At 42.3% G+C, this 19,305-nt stretch overlaps 1 protein-coding gene across 2 annotated transcripts in view; it reads left to right on the top strand.

Moving 5' to 3' along the window:
• The first annotated feature begins 388 nt into the window (after positions 1 to 388).
• The window catches only part of galnt2 (UDP-N-acetyl-alpha-D-galactosamine:polypeptide N-acetylgalactosaminyltransferase 2), a 70,336-nt gene continuing 51,419 nt past the window's right edge, over positions 389 to 19,305 (top strand). For both annotated transcript variants that reach the window (XM_063477379.1, XM_063477380.1), the window contains exon 1: positions 389 to 1,533. In XM_063477379.1, coding sequence (XP_063333449.1) covers positions 1,438 to 1,533 — 96 coding nt within the window. In that variant the 5' untranslated portion in view covers positions 389 to 1,437. The remainder of the gene's footprint in view (positions 1,534 to 19,305) is intronic.

Consider the following 19,305-nt stretch of genomic DNA (forward strand, 5'->3'; position numbering starts at 1 on the left):
GTTAGTCACTTTATGAATGCAGACAGGCGTCTGAGGTTTCCATGGACATGTTTATATTTATAGTACATGTCCTTTGGGAAGCAGCCAGGCCACTATGAGCACTGATTACTGATTTAAAAGGACCGATAAGTTGTTTTCAAACACCAGATTTCAACTTCAACAGCTTATCAGGACCAACCAGCTACACCCAGACTGGTCTGAGCACAGAGGTAAGACACAGCTAACAAGCTTAGAATGACTGTGACTGTCTGCTTTGACGTTCTACTTAAACTGATTAATCTCTTTATTCATTAATCAGTGGATTAATTGATTGTTTGTCTGCAGTTCAAAATCAAAAACTTATTGTTAGACCAAGAGGTGTCAATTATGAACTTTAATGTTCCTGGGAGGATCAAAGGTAGGAAGATCTGAACCACTTCAATATTGTAAAGTGGCTCCACATGTTGAGGAACTCAAGATTTTAGCTTTATTAGGATACAAGTGGGAGAAAAGCAGTAAATAATCACAGTTTAAGTTTACAAAGGGAAGAAGTCTGGCATTTTTAATGGAAAAAATATTATTAATAATTAATGTTACTGTAAAATAACTCCGTATTGTTATTTTCTGACCATTCATTAGATTAAATACGAATATGAGTGAGAAATGACACGAAAGGTTCCACTGTGGGATTCATTTTTATGGATTTCACAACAATCTAAAGGAATGGATGCAGTTCCCATTGTTCCTTTGCTGTCACAGATCTTTTTACTGAAATAAACTTATTCCGATGTGCAACATCATGGGCTGGAAGCAGACATGGAAAAGAACTCTTCAAAAAAAAAAAACAACCAAAAAACCAACCAAAAAAACCCCAAAACTCTGGGCTGTTTAATCCGTCTCTACCTTTAATGGGTCGGTTCATGTCAGGGCAATGAAAGATTTAAACGGGAAGCTTTCGTTTTCAGTTTTTATACCCGGTTTGCAGCAGGGAGGATATCTCTTGCGCCCCTACCGTCTCCTTAGAGCGCATGCGGCTCCACACAGAGTGAAATCACGATGATCACACGTCCTCTCTCACAGCTCCCACAGACACATAACTGAACGTTTACAAGTCATTTCCTTCGGGGACTGTCCAGCCCCTGTTTCTCGGTTTCAGTAAGGAACCGCTCGGTACAGCTTGACTCGCTGACGGCTCCGGCCCTCTTCCAGGCCGGTGTTTTGATTGGATTAGAGTCGGCTAGCCTTTGCCCTCTAACCTCGCTGATGTTGGCTTGCTGCTTCCTGCTCGCTCCGCTCCGCCTGATCGACTGACGAAGCCTGCCGAAGCCGCTCGGCGAAGCGCCCTGCACGGACACAACAGACCGGGACAAGCCGCCGCTCACAGCCGAGAGGAGAGCCGAGCAGGGGGAGCCGCGAAGCGCACACACACGGGCGGGCGGACGCAAAAACCAGGCAGCCATGCGGAGGAAATCAAGGATATTGTTGTGCTTTGCCGTGCTGTGGGTGCTGGGGATAGCCTACTACTTCTACTCGGGGACAGCGTTGAGTCGAAAGGTAGGATTTCCTTTCCTCGACTGCTTTTTTGTGTCCGTGTGGAGGTTTTCTTCCAGGACAAAGCGAAGATGGAGCGCTGTGGTTCGGCGCTGTTGAGCCTCTTTTCTTCCTTTCTGGGGGCTCGGGGGGGTTGCGGCTGCACGATGCGGAGAGGAATTTGATTTTTTTTTAAAGAAAAAAAGGGGAAAAAGGCCTGCTTGTATCAGTGGCGAGGCATTGATTTGGTGTGGACAAGGGCAGCGGGGTAGCGGGGCTGGCTGGCTGGCTCGCTCGCTCCTTGGCTGGTCGGCGTACACAGACCTCCCGCTGTGCCGGGGCTCGGAGCGCGTCTGCTCCAGGCAGCCCAGCTCACCACTTCACGGTGCCGGTGCCGGCTGATGTGACAGCGGAATCAAGCATGCAGGGGGGGTTGTAATTAATATAAGGCTGCTGGCCTGGCTCGCAGGGCCGGGGGAGGTGGAGGTACTGGTGGTGGGGGTTAGCCTATAGAGCACGTCAGCACAAGCTGCTGCTGCTCCGATAACTAGGCAGAGATCAGGAAGTGTGCAGATTAACGCCGGGTTAAAGCTCTACGTGCACTGTGCTGTCAGGAGGAGATTTTCTTTTAAAGCGGCGTCTTTAAAACAAATTTCTTCTTCTGATTTTAGACTTTCCCCCCTGTGCTGCACAGATTCCCCCCTGTTAAAACATTTTTACACTGAATTAAGCCGATGCAGCGCGGTCCACCAGCCCTGCGGTGAATCTCCAGAGATTTATCTTTATGTGGCTCATATTCTGTCCACCTCTTGCCTATCAGAGAGGGTTAAATATTAGAGGTTGGAGATGAAAGGAGATATCAAATATTCTGACTTTTCTAGCTTAAAAATCTTAAAAGTTCCTCAAAATTCTCTCTTTTTGACGTCCTGGTCCCGGAATGCTGTCCGGATAAAGTCATTAGATGCTGTGACAGTCCAAACTTCAGCAGATTAATCAATAATGAAAAATAATAATTAGTGGGAAACAAATATGGGAATTTGCTGCTTTCTCCTTTTCCTAACATATTATAAAAGGTTTGAGTTCTTGACTTGGGCAACAGCATAAAGACATCACCTCTCCAACTGGCCAGCTCAGATCTGGTGTTATGGATCGGAAGATTACTTGAGAAATGACCTGCCAGATTAATCAATAGAGAAGATAATTGGTATTGGTATTAATAGAAGCACCTCTCAGTATAAGGCAGTGCAAATTAACCCAAACTGCCTCCTCCAAAGTGACCACACAGTTGAACTGGCACACTTCTACACACACTTTGATGAAAACCTGAACATTATAACCTCCATTAGAGCAGCTATTAGACTAGATTTTCTATAATAACCTGAAGACATGTAGCTGGCTGTTCTACCGGACAATAAAAGTGAAACATCACAGCTGGTGGGGTGACTCTGTGCATGTTTAGGAGCCATGGATTTCAGTATCTGGCCCGTATATGCAAGCAGTACATAATCCAGGTTAAATAACCTCCAGGTGTTCATGAAGAGCAAGGCACGGCACAGCTAAACTTACACCTATCTTCTGAGATAGATGTGAGACACTGGGTTTTGCCTTGGGAGAGCACCTAGCATGTGTGTGTGTACCTGTGTGCTAATGTAAGTCAGTGAATTCTGGTGTGTGTGTGAGTGAGTGAGGTGTGGTCTGCATGGGTGGTTGTGTGCACAGTACACTGCCTTTATTACCTCTCCAGGCTGTGTGTGTGAGTATATGTGTGTGAATGTCCTGTGTGTATCCCACCTTTCTCTTGTCTTGTCCTATCTGTCTCTCTGTGTTTGCTTTGCATCAGTCAACCCTAGCAGCACTTTTACTTTTCCATTAGGCTGATAGCTTTCCTCACTCTGTGTGTGTGTGTGTGTGTGTGTGTGTTTGTGTGTATTTGAAGTTCCTAGAGGGGTCAAAGTGACACTCCACAATAAGCAACTTTCACTGGCGTTGGGTTGCAGGTGGCATTAATATGGATGATGGCCTCCACCTGGTTGGTGTCTTTACACAGAGGGACATTTAATCTGGTTAAACAAACGCGGTGCTGCACAGGTGAAGTGTTGTTTTTTCCATCGCATCTCCCCCGTCTCAGTCTGAGAAAGCGGAAGCATTTAATGATCTCTCTCCCCCGCTTTGCTGTCATGGAATAAACTCCATAATAAATGGACTTGACGCTTCATCAAGACTCTCAAAAAATGGACTAAATTTCATGGATGTGCTTTTTGTAACCAACTGAATAACACATTCATAGATTTTACAGTTACTGGCCGGGGTGCAATAATTCCCCAAATCCACAGTTAGGTTTATTAGTGATTTTTGGGCACCGGTTTCAGTCCATTAATGGAGGAAAAGATGGAAAAATCAATTTTCCGTAGATGTAATCAATTATTTCAACTCGGGGCTCTCCTGATGTCAGCATTTGGCTTCACAAAAATGATAATGTAGCCACATGTGTAGAGAATTTATCCAAGTTAAACCTTAATATTGTTCATTAACTCTCTATTTTTAAGATCAGGCCTAAAACTTTCCTTTTCAATAAAGCATATAGTTAAGGTTAGATCAGGTGACTCTAAATCTTCCCTTAGTTACGCTGCAATAGGCCTAGGCTGCTGGAGCCTTCCCACAATGCAGTGTTTCTTCTTCACTCACCCTTTTTCACTCTGTATGTTTATACACCACTTTGCATTTCCACAGTGTGTCTTTTGTCCTGTTGTCCTCCCCTCACTGCCAATTGGTCTTGGCAGATGGCCGCCCCACCCTGGTTCTGCTGGAGGTTTCTCCCTTTCAAAAGGGAGTTCTTCCTCCCCACTGTCCCCAAGTGTTGCTGACTGGGGTGGTAATCGTCTGATGGTTGGGGTTTTCGCTTTGGGGGCATTTCTATGTGTTAATTACTGTGTGGTCATGTTTCATATGCAGTGCCAGCAACAATATATTAAATAGAAAGCTGGGACTCTCTTGCCTCCTGGGTGCTCGCTCTTTGTTGTGCCCATTTATTTTTCTTAGAGAAATTTGTCCCTCAAGTTTTTCCACTTCTTTGTACATTGCCTCACATCTATTCTGATTTTTGTGAATGTCCCTGACACATGTGAGTCCTTGTACTGGTACTTTAAATATATTTTCTTATATATGAGGCATTGATTGCTGTTCTCTACTAATCAATTCAAAAACTGTGGTGAAGAAGTATCCGGAAATGCACAGGAAGAATCAACAGTTTCTGGTGTGGTGCACGTGAGGTTAAGGCGTAGAGTTTCAGAGGGTTTTGCAGTTACAGTGTACCTATGGTGTAAATTTACCACAGAGCTGTAAATCCCTGGGTTAAGGTTAGTTTGCAATATGCAGAGCCTTGAGGTGACGTTTGTTGAGAGTTGGTGCCATTTAAATAAAATAAAATGGAATAATTGAACTGGGCTTTACCAATGTATATAAAAAATTTGTTACATTATATGTACATCAATAGCACTGATGTTTTAGTTTCAAATATCATACAGTACACAGCTATCGTGACAACTCTAACTTAACATATCTCTTCAGTATTATAGCTTCAATCAGACTAGCATGCTGTAACCCGGAGCCAGCAGCTTCTTATGGTTAAATGAACAAAAGCTAGATGGACACATTGCTAATTAGCATATGATTTTAATGCATTTACCTAAGGCTATTATTCAGCCTATATTTGCTGAAAGGCTGTTTACACCAATACAAAACAGACCCTGTGTTAAACTGTGTATATAACTACAAAGTAGTGCCCCTGAAGGCTGCAACAATCAAGCCTTCTCCTCATTTCTCCGCCATTGCCATAAAACACTTGTTCTGGTTGGTGTTTGAGTAGACTCAGCAAATTGTTAACAAGACCATGGATGTTTTCTTAGCTGTGATTTTGAAATTTGTAACTGCTCTTATTAACTTTCAGGATCATATCATTCTTTTTTGCGTGTGAAGTGTGTTTAAAAACACATAAAATGCTTAATAATTATGATCAGAGAGCCCAAAGTGCTGATTGCAAAGTGTTGCCAATTAACCTGCAATCGCTTTATAAAATGTCACAGTGACTTCCTCGGTACCTGCTGGTGTTTCTTTGGGTCACGTTTTTAATTAAATTGAGATAAGGGCAACCGGCAGATGTCGATGCAGTGTTGAGCGGTGCAACGTGAGACTTCAGAGCAACCTTTCTAGCTCACAAAAACACAAGATATTTATATGCATCTCACCACCCCCTCTTATTTGTAACACATACTGCTTGCATCCAACAAGCTACACGTTATTGTGTTATTGGTGCTCACAAGCACCTTGAGGTGAATTCAGCATCCTGCCAGCATGAAGAGTAGGACTCGGACTATCATGGCAACTAATTCAAATGCCCACTCTTGAATAATCTGAAAGACCACGTCTCTGCCAGAAGAATTAGTTCAGCTGGCTTCTTCAGCTCTGTCATGATACTGTGGTGTAGATCAAAGCTCTTGGCAAATAGCATTTCCTCTATTATCAGCTGAAAAGTCCCGTATTTGGAAGAATGTGTCTCTTGTCGGCTCGTGTATGACAGTTTAAAGACTTTCTGAGCACAGTATCAGTGCCTGTAAGCTAATATCACGGTGTTGGAAGCAAAAATTAATGTGGCCATCTCTGACAAATTGTCTGCACGCATTATTTGATAGAGCAAAAAAAAACCAAAAACCAAAACCCTGAAATTTCACAGTGTTCCAATAGAAAAACCTTTGGACAAAATGTTCCTGTTGTTTTTTGATCCAAGATATTGTGGTCCATCCGTGGGAACATTGATTTTTCTTTTAATATTCAGCCATTAGCGAGTCTGCTCGTATTGAGCCGAGTTGTTTGAAGGGAGAGAGGGAAATACTCGGCGTCATCACAGCTGATTATTATGTCTGAGGCACAGAGCAGAGAAAAAAAGGGGGCGTGCATGTGATTCAGGTGTGCACAAACTCCACTTCTATGTGTCTGACGTCTTTGTTTTGCAGGTTGTAATCAACATATCAGAAACGTGTCAGCACTGAGGAGCTGACAGGAAGCTGCTGCGTTCTACCCTCCCATGAACGTTGTACAACCTCATTTGTACTTTAAAAGTATTATCCTGTTATTTCTGGAAAAGTGTAGTAATTTGTGTTATCAGCCTCCTACAGTTGGAAATGTAAAAAAAAAAAAAAATCAGCTTTTTCTGTGATAATAACTGTGAAATCTCTCTTCTCCTAGTTTGTAGCATAGCGGGTACTCTCTTTTCTTTTCCCATACTCACTCACTACAGTATGTACTACGGCGGGGAACCTCAGGAATCTCCTAGCAGCTGGATGTGGTACAAACCCTCATATCTGCGAGCGCATTGTTGCACACAGGAGGATAATGTTGCAAACACGAGCCTGCTGCCTCACCAGGATACCCCAATAAAGTCTTCTCTGTTGGACAGACCTAAGAAGGTTTTTCTTCCTGCCAGCTCTCGAGAAGCCAGCTTCTTACCGAATCTTGTTTTCCTGCTAATCAGTGGGGTGCGAGGAGAGCTAAATGGCTGATAGAGGAGGGTGGCACCGCACTGCAGGAAAAAGCAGCAAACGCAGGCTTTATTAAGGAAGTTATTATCTGTTCGAGAAAAGCTCCAGACAGACGGTAATTGGATTTATCAAAGAGTTGTTCTTAAGATGAAGTCTGTGACCCGCACCTATCGAAACGGTTCAACCTGTGTGTCTTAAATTAGTGACAGAACAGGGGAAAAGCAGAAGAGGGACTGTGTGGGAGCAAATCACAAACACATGCTGTAAACAGTAATGCCAGATTCATTCATCCGCACATCGACACAGTTGCTATGGAGCTCGGTTTTTACCCAAAGGTGCATCGGGCCTTGAGATTTGCAGGTAGCCTTTTGGAATGAGTTACTCCTCCAGCGAACCTAAATGAATTAGCTCAGCGGGGATCGCGGCTGACTGAAAGTTGCAGTCTCTGTTATCTGCAGCTGTAGGCGTTCAGCCTCTGCCTGTCTGTGCCTGTTTCAAACTTCGGCTTTATCAATGCGTCTGTCTCTCATCGAGGGTAAGCTTTGCTTCACTCGCTCTGAGCGCTTTGTTGTTTTTAAAGCGGAAAACGCTAGAAAAAATGGAGAAGAGGCAAATCACGCTTTCGGCGAGGGCGAAGATGGCGATGATGCTGGATCGCACTTGTGTTTTGTCTTCATGTACAGATGAAGGACGCTGACCTCTGCTCCGCAGCGCCCGAGCCCGCACCGTCTGCAGAAGACACAACACTGTGCGCACACGTAAACAGACCAGCATCTGTAACATAAAGTTTAGGGAAATCTGCGTGCACACACACTGCGTCCCTCATAATAATGATAACGTGTTGGAGTTCCTGCTGCTTTATATAACTGCAATACAATCATCTAGCTTAAAGACCTGTGGCTTTGAAACCACTTGAGGCAGCTCGATACTTTTATAATGCCAAAATACAATGTAATTTCAGCCAGCGTGCAGATCTGTTGTTGCTAACTAACTAAATGCAGTTCCACAGAGCAATCGATAAAAGGCTTAAATTAAGCCGGGAATCCCTGGGTACTGAATGCTTTTCAGATATACGGTTTTTGTTTGAAGTATTGACCGAGTGAGCTCTCTTTTTAAATAATGATCACTTCTGACAGGCGCTCAAGTGATTCGGGGTGGAAATAGAAACACCAAAGAAGAAGTTGTGTCACTACTGTTTTTTGTGGGTTTATTTTCCGAGGGAACAGTCAAATACAAACACTCTTTGAACCAAAGCAGTTTTAAAATCACGTTAAGCTTACACGTTTAGAGTCTCAGGAGAGAAAGTGTTGCTGTAGAGGAACACATCCACAGATACAAGGATGTGAAAATGTATTTGCCCCCTTCCTGATTTCTTAGTGTTGTTACTTTTTTTGTATATTTGTCACACTTACATGTTTCTGAGCAAACAATAGTGGTCAAAGATAACTTGAGTAAATACAGTGTATTTCAGTGCAGTTTTTAAATGATGATTTCATTTATTAAGGGGAAAAAGCTATCCATACCTACCTGTCCCAAGAGCGTTAGATTCACTCCCTGAGAGCTCATTGATGCATCCAGGAGGTCACAAACAGAACCCAGAATAACATTTAAAGAACTGCAGGCCTCACTCGCCACTGTTATGGTCAGAGTTCACCATTGAACAATAAAAAAGAGAGAGAGAGAACACAAAGGCTTGTCTTACATTTTCCCAAAAACACTTCAAACAAAATGAAGTTTGGTTGAGATGCTTTGGCGTGACCTTAAGCAGGCCGTTCATTCTCAAACCCTCCAGTGTGGCTGAATTAAAAGAATTCTGCAAAGAAGAGTGGGCCAAAATTCTCCACAGTGATGTGAAAAACTCGTTGCCAGTATTCACAGATGCTTGACTGCAGTCATTGCTGCCAATGGTAGCACAATCGGTTATTAAGTTTAGGAGGCAATTATTTTTTCACACAGGGCCAGGGAGGTTTGCATATTTTTCCCCCCTCGTAATAGACGAAATCATCATTTTAAAAACTGCATTTTATATTTACTTGGGTTATCTTCATCTAATATGAAAATTAGTTGGATTTCAAACCTTTGAGCTGTGCAGTACACTCTGGTAGCATCTCACTGTGCTTGTAGGCAAATTTTTGCAAATCTGAGGTTTGCATTGCAACACGAGGATCCAGAAACTCTGTTTGAAACCAGCCACAGTTGATCAAAAGCAAAGATGATTTAGCTCCAGGATAAACGGACATAGTTGTAGATAGTTGTGGATTGATTGTACGGAGAGCTTTGTGGACTGTTACATGCATACTGTATCTGTTTAGTGTCATCTGGGCCACTGTCAAAAATATGGGGAACAACCAGTTTGTAGGCTACTCGGCGAGCAAAGTTATAACACACAAAGAGCTGAGGTGAAACTCGGTGTATAAAAACAATGAAAACTGTCCACTGTAGCTACTCTCTGTGCTGTTCATGATGTTTTTAGGATCTCAGATGTTCTTTCACGCTTCACCCTCTGCTCTCACTGCCTTTCCTGTTCCGGCCCACTCTTCAACCAATCAGCATTTGACCCACGCATCCACATTGAGCTAAGTGCTGCTGGTTCTTTGAAGAACTGAACACAAGCCCCCCTGTATTCCTTCACCCTGTGTAGCTAAGTACCTACACAAACAGACACCATGAATCCAGCATAACACATCAAATGTTTCCAGAAACACATTTCGGTGTGACCGTATGGCACCACTGTGCGTCCTGAGTTTGATCCTGGGCCATTCTGGGTGGAGTTTGCACGCTCTCCTCAGGAAATCTGGTTTCTCTCTCTCTCCATTGAAAAAACACATTAGATTAATGTTCCCCATTTTGGAGCAGGAAAAATGTGATTTGAAGTTAAACTTCCTGTTTAAATAAAGGGAGAACTACTTTTCTAATGAGGTGGAAAGTTTGTAAATAATAAGGTACTCCATTTGGGCCAGCAATGAAATTTAGGAACAGGCAGCCCTCTTCAAGCATTTGTCCAATCAGGTGAAACTGCCTGTTTGTGTGTGTAGATGATGGAGAGCACTTACAGTCATCTGTTGTGATGCTATCTAGGGGCACGCCTGTGAAGTGTTGAATGATGGGAAACATCCTTGTCTAAAAATAGGCGGCTACACCTGTCACGGCTGTTCAGTCTCGCCTATTTATCCTTAAATGATAAGTATAAAACATGCCACAGAAAGGAGTGAGCAGCTGGACTTTTAGTTGAGCCTCATTGACTGTACCAGGTCCACTGTCTGTATTATTTTGTCACTTCTTAGAAGCTCCACTACCTGGAATTACTAGACTGGAGTTTACATTAGCTGCTGCTCGTTAAACACAGTTAAAAAAACTACGCCTCCCTTAGATAAATACTCAAAGTCTGACAAACACACAAAGCTCCCAACAGCTTTCTTCGGAAACTTCTCCTCATAAACCTTTTGCAGCATTCACCACAGCAACAGTTGCTCTTCTGTCAAACTCTTCCGTTGTCCCATAAATGCCCACGGCTGTGTTTATGTTTATCTCCTACAGTACGCTACATTTACCGTCTGACAGTTTATTTGTGTGTCTGATTTCTGATTGTGTAATTCCACTCAAATATTTCAGAATCATATTGCTGAAGCATTCAGTAAGATTTCAACTTACCGATCGCTGTTGACTGCCAGTTATACATGGAGTCAAGTAAACTGTGGTTTTCATTTCCCAAAAGCCCCGAGCCAGCATAAATTATTATTTGAAGTTGCACATGTGCCGCGTGAGAATGGAAACTCCTGATAGGCGTAGCATTCGTAAAGAACGAGCTTAAATCCTTCCCAAAGGACAAAGAAAAGGGAGTGATTATGGAGAGATGGAAGAAGAAGACTGATGATACAAGTGGAAAAGCAGCTTTTATTTTATCCCACTCAGAAGGGGTTAGTCATGACGTGTAAACTCTGAAAGCCTGACTAAAGACTGCAGGGAATAGCCAGACAGTTGTGGAGATACAAGGAGAAAAAGTGATGGCCATCAAAAAAGTAAAAAAGCTTTCTTAATAGCACTGCAGTGGCAAAGCAGTTTATATCTGTCGATTTAAAGTGGTTATTCATCTGTTGGCAGATAGCTTCATTACAACCTGATCTGTGGCATAAGGTCTGTTTTCATCTTTTTGTATTGCCCCCCTCGGTGATTAATAGGGTCCTGTGGCTCAGCACAACAGCATGTTGCATCTGCGCGTGTGCTCCAAAACTGGATTGTTTTCTCCTTATGATGATTTTCTTTTCGCTGGCAGACAACGAGCTTTTACGGAAAAGTTGAAAGGAATGAAGATATCCATTGTTCGGGGGACCAGCTCTGAGACGAGAGCTTTTCAAAGAGCTGGTTTTTATTTGAACATCAAGAGAAAAGAGAGCAGCCCCCCCTACCTCCCCCCCCCTTTTTTTATTCAGTATGTCACAGAGAGATTGTAGCTGTGTCACAACATTGGCGTTGATGTTTTCAGAACCGCAAGTCTTTAATGTGTAATCCGGTTATCTGGCTATGCTATCCAAACAGGCCTGATGTGGAGCTCAGACGATCATGGCATTTAGCCTTTGCCCATATTTTTGTGTCAGAGATATTCAAATATATTTTACAGGTATTACATAAATGGAAATGTAACAAAATTAAAAACCCTTTATGGCATTTTAGCTGCTGCACTGGACTGTAATAATGTTTTAATGATGCTCCGTGTTTATATTTTTGCATAAATTTGCAGAGTAAGCGATCAGGCGTATGGACTCGGATCATCTGTAAGCTTTCTGATGTTTCTGTTTTAATGTAGCTGCTCTTTAATCCTGTTGAATTAAATGCCTTCCTTTCCTGGATTCAAACTGAGACGCTGCCCGAGTGAAGCGCGCTACTGTTTCTTTTTGACATGTTTAGTTTGACTTCTCAACCTGTAATTGCCTTTTTAAGAGTAAAGAACTTCCGTTTATGATCTTATCCATAAATACATTCATGTATGCATCTCTGACATATTTAAAAATTGAAGGAAATAGAAGAAAAACTGTGTTCTTATCAGGGAAGTGTGTGTCAGGTTTGTAGATTAGATTTTAGTTTTGCTTGTTTTTTGGGGTTTTTTGCTTTGATTTTGGCTGTTAGTGTCTGTCTATTACAAATCAAATTTTAAATGCAACCCAGGCTGGATTGAAATACCGGCAAACTTTTATTGTAGCCATCCAGCTCTTCCTCATCTGTAAGCGTTTACAGTAGATGTGTGTGATTTGAGGTCTGTCACATTTGGGTGACAGGATCCCGATGCTGCCATTGTTCCTCAGCCCCAAATGAGCTGCAGGCAACTTTTTTTTTTTTTTTCAAATATTTGGGGAACATCTGGAAAACTAATATCACAGTTATTATAACAGTAAATAAATTTTGTTGTAAAGACTGCTGACATGGAGATTAAAAATCCAATTTGATGCAAGAAATATTGTCTCCAGTTTACATCAGATGTTTTTTATGCCGTTAATTAATAATAATGCTAAAATGTAATATTGCCCAATGATGCATTGACCTCAGTGAAACACAGAGAAGCGGTGAGAGAGAGTCAGTGGGTAGCTGTGGTTTATCATGAAGAGAGGCCTCATGGTGGGGTCAAAAGTGGGACTGACTACGCAGGGCCTCATTGGTGGGTGGGGCCATTGCAGGCCTGGAATGAAAAGTTTGTTTTTATTTACATTTTCTTATTATTTATTTTTCCAAGTAATTATTGAGAAATAAACCGTCTAAATAAATCAGTTGAGCGTCTGAACTTTGATCCCAAAAACTAGTGAAGGCTGTCTGATGGTACTTTCACCCCTTACAAACGATGCACAATGGTTTAGTCTACCTAGATGATGAATCATGTAAGTGACTTTTAATGTGCATCTCATCATAAAGGGAAGACAGAAAGGCGACTGAGAGAAAGCAAACTGGGATGTCAGCTGTTAACAACTGCTTTCAAAAGCAAGAGGAGAAAACCACAATTGGCAGATTAAGAATGGTTAAGCTATCATCAGTTGTTAAAGGAAGTGAGCCAATGCAGACGTGGCACTTTATCTATCAAAATCAATAGTAAAGCATGACTCTTAATATCAGAAAAGCCAGAGAGTGAAGCAGCAAGTCACTCTCCGGATCATGTGACGCGAGGTGAGCTGATATTACAGTAAATAAAAGTTAGTCCAAGCAGTTGTTTGTACTAGAAGATTAAACTGAAATTATAGCAACACTAACATAAAGTTGCTTGAATCTTTTTTGCATATTGGACTAGTGAGGCTGTGGGCATTTTGAGGAAGCCGATGTAGTAAAAATAATGTAGGAAGTCACTTAAATGGCAATAATGATTTGGTTCTAATGAGACACACCAACATACCTGTGTACACTCTAGCTGTCATTTTCAGGTATTACTAATCTATCTATTCATTTCCTGCTCCTTTCCTTGGGTTGGATTTCCGGAGGCAGGAGTCTTAGTAGGGAAACCCAGATCTCCCTTGCTCTGGGAACCTCCTCCAGCTCTTCCGGGGCGGGGACACTGAAGGACATCCAAGCCAGCCAAGAGATATAATCTCATGTGTGTTCTGGGTGTGCCCTGGGCCTCTTCCCAGTAGGACAAGCCCAGACTCCATCATCGAGGAGATGCCCAAACCACCTCACCGTGCTCTTTTTGATGTGGAGGAGTAGCGGCTCTACTCTGAGTCTCTCTCCTCATTCTTTAAGTACTACCCCGAGCTCATTACCACAGAGTAAGAAAGTGACACTTTCACTTTCATGCTTGGATCTTTCTTTACGACTACAGATCGGTACGACACCCACATCGCTGCTGATCCTGCACAAATCTGTCTGTCAGTCTCCCGCTGCACTCCCCCCTCAGTTGTGAACAAGACCTCCATGGAGATTTCTGCACTTGGTGCAGCACCTCATTTTAGACTCGGGAGTGCATACTCCACCCTTTTCTACCTGCAAACCATGGCCTCAGAATTTGAGGTGCTAACTGACACTTTACCACCCCAGTGAGAGCTGGAGATCACCATGTGACGGTGCCAAAAAGAACCACATCATTGGCAAAAAGCAGAGATCAGAGGTCATCAAAGAGGACACCCTCCACCATCGGGCCAAGCCTTAAAACCACATTACTAAATCACTGATTATATCCACAAGAACATTAGACTACAGTATATGATATCTCTAAGTTTTGGGTTCAGTAACATCCCAATAACACTAGAAAAACTCTTTTATCATAAACGTAATTCAATTAATGCATTTTAATATACTCTTAACACATTATTTTCATTTATTATGGAATACACTGATGAGCTGGTTTACCTCTGATGTGCTGTAGCTCCAAAAAGCCTGAAACCACATTAGGGTGCTAATGTCAATCCTGTATCCTTCACCCCTGTAGAAGTCTGTCTTTCTAGCAGTTAGTGAGCAAGAAGATGTGATTGAGTCTGATGGAAGTGAAAAGACGAAGGAAAATGAAGGATCTCCTGAGGGTGATGGGAAAGAAGACTTTTATTCAGTGCACTGTGTGAACACTTTATTACGAGCTGCTCTAACAAACCTTGCAGGTTGTTGCATACAGATGTCAGCACAATTATTTCTTCATTAAAAGAAAGAAAGACGTGACCGAGACCCCCAACGATACCTTGAAGAGCAGAGAGGCTCCTCCTGCGCTGAAACGGATTTTTGAAATGGACTGAGTGTCCAAATAATGTCTGGCCACCTGCCAAAGTGGTGGGTAGAGAGATTTTTTTATAACAGTGCTTTGTAGGAGGTGTTAATTTCTCACTCTGCATCACATTATGGCCATTTAATAATCAACTGGCATTTGTTTTAGCTGTACTCACTTAAAATATTGTTCTCTTAAAAGTGCTCATGGTGCACTCTGGCCCTCAGATGTTGCATTAATTGATTTTTCTTGTTTTAATCTGCATTTTATTTATGCTTTTACTCTCTTACTGCTGTCTTCAGTTTTAGGGTCTTTACCTTTACACTGTAAAGCACATTGAGGCGACTGTTGTTGTGATTTGGTGCTATATAAAAAAAATTGAACTGAAAAGTTATGTTTGAATGAATGAGGCTTTCTTTCGTGTTGCACACGGGGAAGGAAATACAGACATGACCGGTTTCCTAACTGTGGATGAGAATAGGGTGCAGCTGCTCGTGCAGCTTGCAGGTAGATTACAGCACTTTGTCAGAAGTGCTGCTGCTGCTGCTTCTCATCACCTCTCCACCCTCGTGGCCCTGTCTGAGAGGCTGAAGTGAACACACTGCTGAACAGAGACGCTTATAAAAAGGATCCGCTATAAAGTTTGCTGTGTTATTGGCCAATAGTAGAAGGTTGTAAAGTGTCTTTTTGCAGTATGTTGAAATGGGCTTCAGGAAGCAGAGGTGCTGACTCGGCTCTACCAGCTCCTTCTCACTGCTCTTAACCAGAATAACAGACGGTAACGACTGTCGGAAAGATTTTTCCCACTGTCCAAAATTAATTTCCTGTATTTACATCATGTTAGAATCTAATACGTTCGTATATAAAGAGTCTTAAAGCAGTTTTCGGGCGAAATGACAAGGGTGCGTTAGTAGATGTTTGTTTTTACGATGTGTTACGCAATCTGATTTTTATTTTTTCTTTCATAAAATAATATTACCACTCATCCCTGAAGTTAAGTGTCTGTATCTGAGCTGGAAAACCCAGGCTCCCAAAGTAAAACAGTGAAAAAGGAGCTCAAAAGTAGCAAGAATAGGAGTTATGCCTTTAAGTGGTTAAAAATCTGAAGTCTGAAAATCACATCATTTAAAAAATAAAAAGCCCACAGAGACAGCGGTGCTAGTCGGGTGTTTAAAAACAGACTGCTACCGTACGGCATGCTCCTCTGGTGATGCATACCTTGGTCGGCGGTCCTGTAAAAATAGCTGCATTTAACATAATGCTGAAGTATGCCTCTGTTTTAACACAAACCCTCAATTTTAACACAAACTCTGTCCAAAGTTCATGCCAGCAGAGGTTTATATGTAACAGCTTCTCCCTCTAGTTCTGCTGACTTAGGACTGTGGAACCTGTGCCAATCGTAACTGTGTGTTCATGCGCAGTGATTCATGGTAGGAAATTCTTTGTTGCTGCAAATAAGCTGCTGTATCCGTCAGTTCCAGTCAGGAATATGAGCATTGCTGGAAAACATTGTAGTTGAACACTAAACCTGAAGAATCCCCCCCTTTTACAAAAGTAGACGTGTCAGCTTGGACTGAATACATTAAACTGTGTGTAATGTGCACAGTAGCATTACTGCCTAGTTCAAGGGGCATACTGTATCAAACGAGGCTAAGTTCGCATTGCTGCATTAATACGGTGCAATGTATAGAATGACACTGTAGTTCTTCAGCTCAGTGTCACACAGTATTCTCCAATCGTTATCTTTTTAATTGTGGTTCTCAGCTGAAGGACACTTTGCGTCATATCATGACATTTTAAGTTTTTAGCTTTCATTTTATGCCTTTTTTTTTTTTTTTTTTAATAAATTTTGTCCACCGTGAAAAAATCACTTTTATCCTCTTTCAACTCTTGGTGCTCATTTTAAACTTGTTGAAATAATGAGCTCTGTACATTTTGTAATCCTGTGAAGCAGGAGCTCAGGCTTCAGACTCGTCTAAACGCTTTATTTTTCTCCTCCTCTCTCTGCAGCATGGTATATAGAGGTGATATACTTATTAAGTATACTTATTAAGTTTTATAATAAGTGTTATATACTTAATAAGTATATCACCTTGGGACCTATTCATGCAGGTCTAGAGACCAGTGAGTGACTCACTGCGAACCTCCGCTCGTTAGGGAAGATTGTGAATTCCCTAAGTAATTGGCAAGTGATTGCTGGCCCCCTTTTGCAACCAGTTTCATCCAGTGACAAACCAATACCGGTGTGGCTGGGGTTTTAGGAGTAAATTTCAGTTTGATTGCCAGCAACCAATTGTCAACTAATCAGGGAATAAACATTTCTTCCTTGCGACTGGAGGTTTTCAGGGCGGTCACAGACTATTCTGTGTGACTGAGACATCAGGCAAGAATGCAGGCCCAAAGGAGGATGGCCTTAATGGAGCTAAAATAGCTCATTTTAGACAGTGGATAAACTCTGGGGCTCTACAAAAGCCCAGTACAAGATAAATGAAGATTATTTTTAAGTGAATTAATCAAACCTGCTCTACTAGAGTCCAGAATTTAAAAATATGATTGAATGTGGGCTTAAGTGATTGAGAACTTGCTTTAATTAGCTGAAAGTCATTCGCCGAATCCCACTCATGACTTTTTATATATTTATCTTAAAATTTTATGGGTGAAAATGAATTGAAACCAACCTGCCAAGCTAATTAATTTCAGCCATCAATAATGGATTTACTGTAAATCTTCCACAGTTGTCACGGAGGACTGAGGTGGCTAAAGGAGAGCCAGTAATCAGCAGATTGGTGGTTCAGTCCCTGTCTGCACCAGCTTCCGTGCCGAAGTGTCACTGAGAACTCCGGACTTCCCCCATGTATCGCTCTGTGTCACAGACAGTGTATGAATGTGTGTGTAAATGTGTCAGTGTGGATTGCAGCGTGAAGCTCTTTGAGTGGTGCAAAAGTCTAGACATGCACTATTGTGATGCCAGCCCATTTACCGTTTATCAGTGTAAACTGACTCTGTGTGTGTGAGAAGGGTGAACTGTGCAGGCTGAGCAATAATGAGAAATACAGAGAGAATTGTTCTTATCACAATTTAGAGGTAATTTGTAATACTTTCAGCAGTCAATGTTTCCTTTATCCTGTAAATTTGCAGGCTGAGCTTTGAAACATTCTCACAAAGATGTGTGTGTGTGTGCGCGTGTGTGTGTGTGTGTGTGCGTGTGTTGTCCTGACTCGGGCCATATTTCACTTTCCCTCCAACAAGCCATATGGGAGTGTATTCATTTCCCTCGGCCTCTAACACCCTCCATTTCTCTCCTTCTCCATCATTTCTTTTCCCCTCAGGATTATTTGCTCTTTGTGATTCTGCGTTCTCACTCTTATCTGTCCGTACGCATGCTTTCTTTCTCGTGCCATTTGTTTTAGTTTTTTATTTATTTAGTTTGTTTGTTCTTTTCAAGTATGCCAGAATTTCAGTAAAGTCACCCTGGGAGTCAATTAGACAGCACGATACAATATTTCAAGCGTGCAGAGACCCACCATAAGCAGGCTTGTGACCCACTTTGGGGCCTTAACCCAGAGCTTTGGAAACCACAGTAACAAAATACCCCGAGCTCTTGTGCCAGCAGGCATTGTGCCTTTTTTTTTTCTGTCTCTCTGTGTGTTTCTGCCTTAAAAGGTAGGTTTGATTTATCTGTGCTTTCAGCTCGGTGGGGGTGGAGCAGACGTGATTATGTCAGACCCCATCAAGAGTGGCTAAGAATAGCTGAAGCCATCTTACACCTTAGCTTAGGTTTAAAATGGATTGTTTAATGCCATCTCGCTCGCATGTTATGAAGCTCTGGAGTTTGAGACGAGGCCAAATGTGCTGTTAGAGCTGCAGGTAGCTGCCTGGTGCCAAGCTCTGGGAAGCGGTTTGAATACTTGTTTTTCGGGTGGTGTCCTCGGTGAAGCTGCGTCTGCGTCATCCTCTTTCCATGGATACGTGGACTGTTCCCTTACAGCAGCATCCACCTTTCGTCCGTCAGCTTTGTTTGCTCCTGATACACACGTCTCACCTGTCAGCTATTAACAACACGGCAGATGCGGAGTGAGTGACGTTCTCGAGGGCCAGAGTTCACTGTCCCACCCTGCCAGTGAATGATTCACTCACGGGCACAAGGATTTGCGGCCGTAAAGAGACGGCAGCGAAGTCTGCGTGCACAGATACTGTTAGCTGAGTGATTAAAATGTATGAGCACAGCAAAATGGAATTATAGTTTCAAAACTCAAATGGAAGGATTGAGATAAATTGTGGCACCCGAGAATTTTCTTTTTTTTTAACTCTGGCTTTCTATTGTTGGCAGATCACTGAGGTCTCACACAGCAGCACACTAGAAATGAAATTAAACTTGTTATTGCTCTGCTGCTGGATCTCGGTGTTGAAAGTAAAATGTCTGTACGCTCGCTGACACTGAATTATTTAACTTGTAGCTGAACTTAGACAGACTGTCGACCCTTCCTGTGTAGATGCAGTACTGTTTTCTCCCACATCTTCATGGATTCTTGCTAGAAAGGAGCACAGCAAACGACATTACGTGGCCAAGTCCAGAATCCTCCCACGGTCTTC

Source organism: Pelmatolapia mariae, linkage group LG1 (assembly GCF_036321145.2).
Source record: "Pelmatolapia mariae isolate MD_Pm_ZW linkage group LG1, Pm_UMD_F_2, whole genome shotgun sequence".
In the NCBI taxonomy this organism is placed as follows: Eukaryota; Metazoa; Chordata; class Actinopteri; order Cichliformes; family Cichlidae; genus Pelmatolapia; species Pelmatolapia mariae.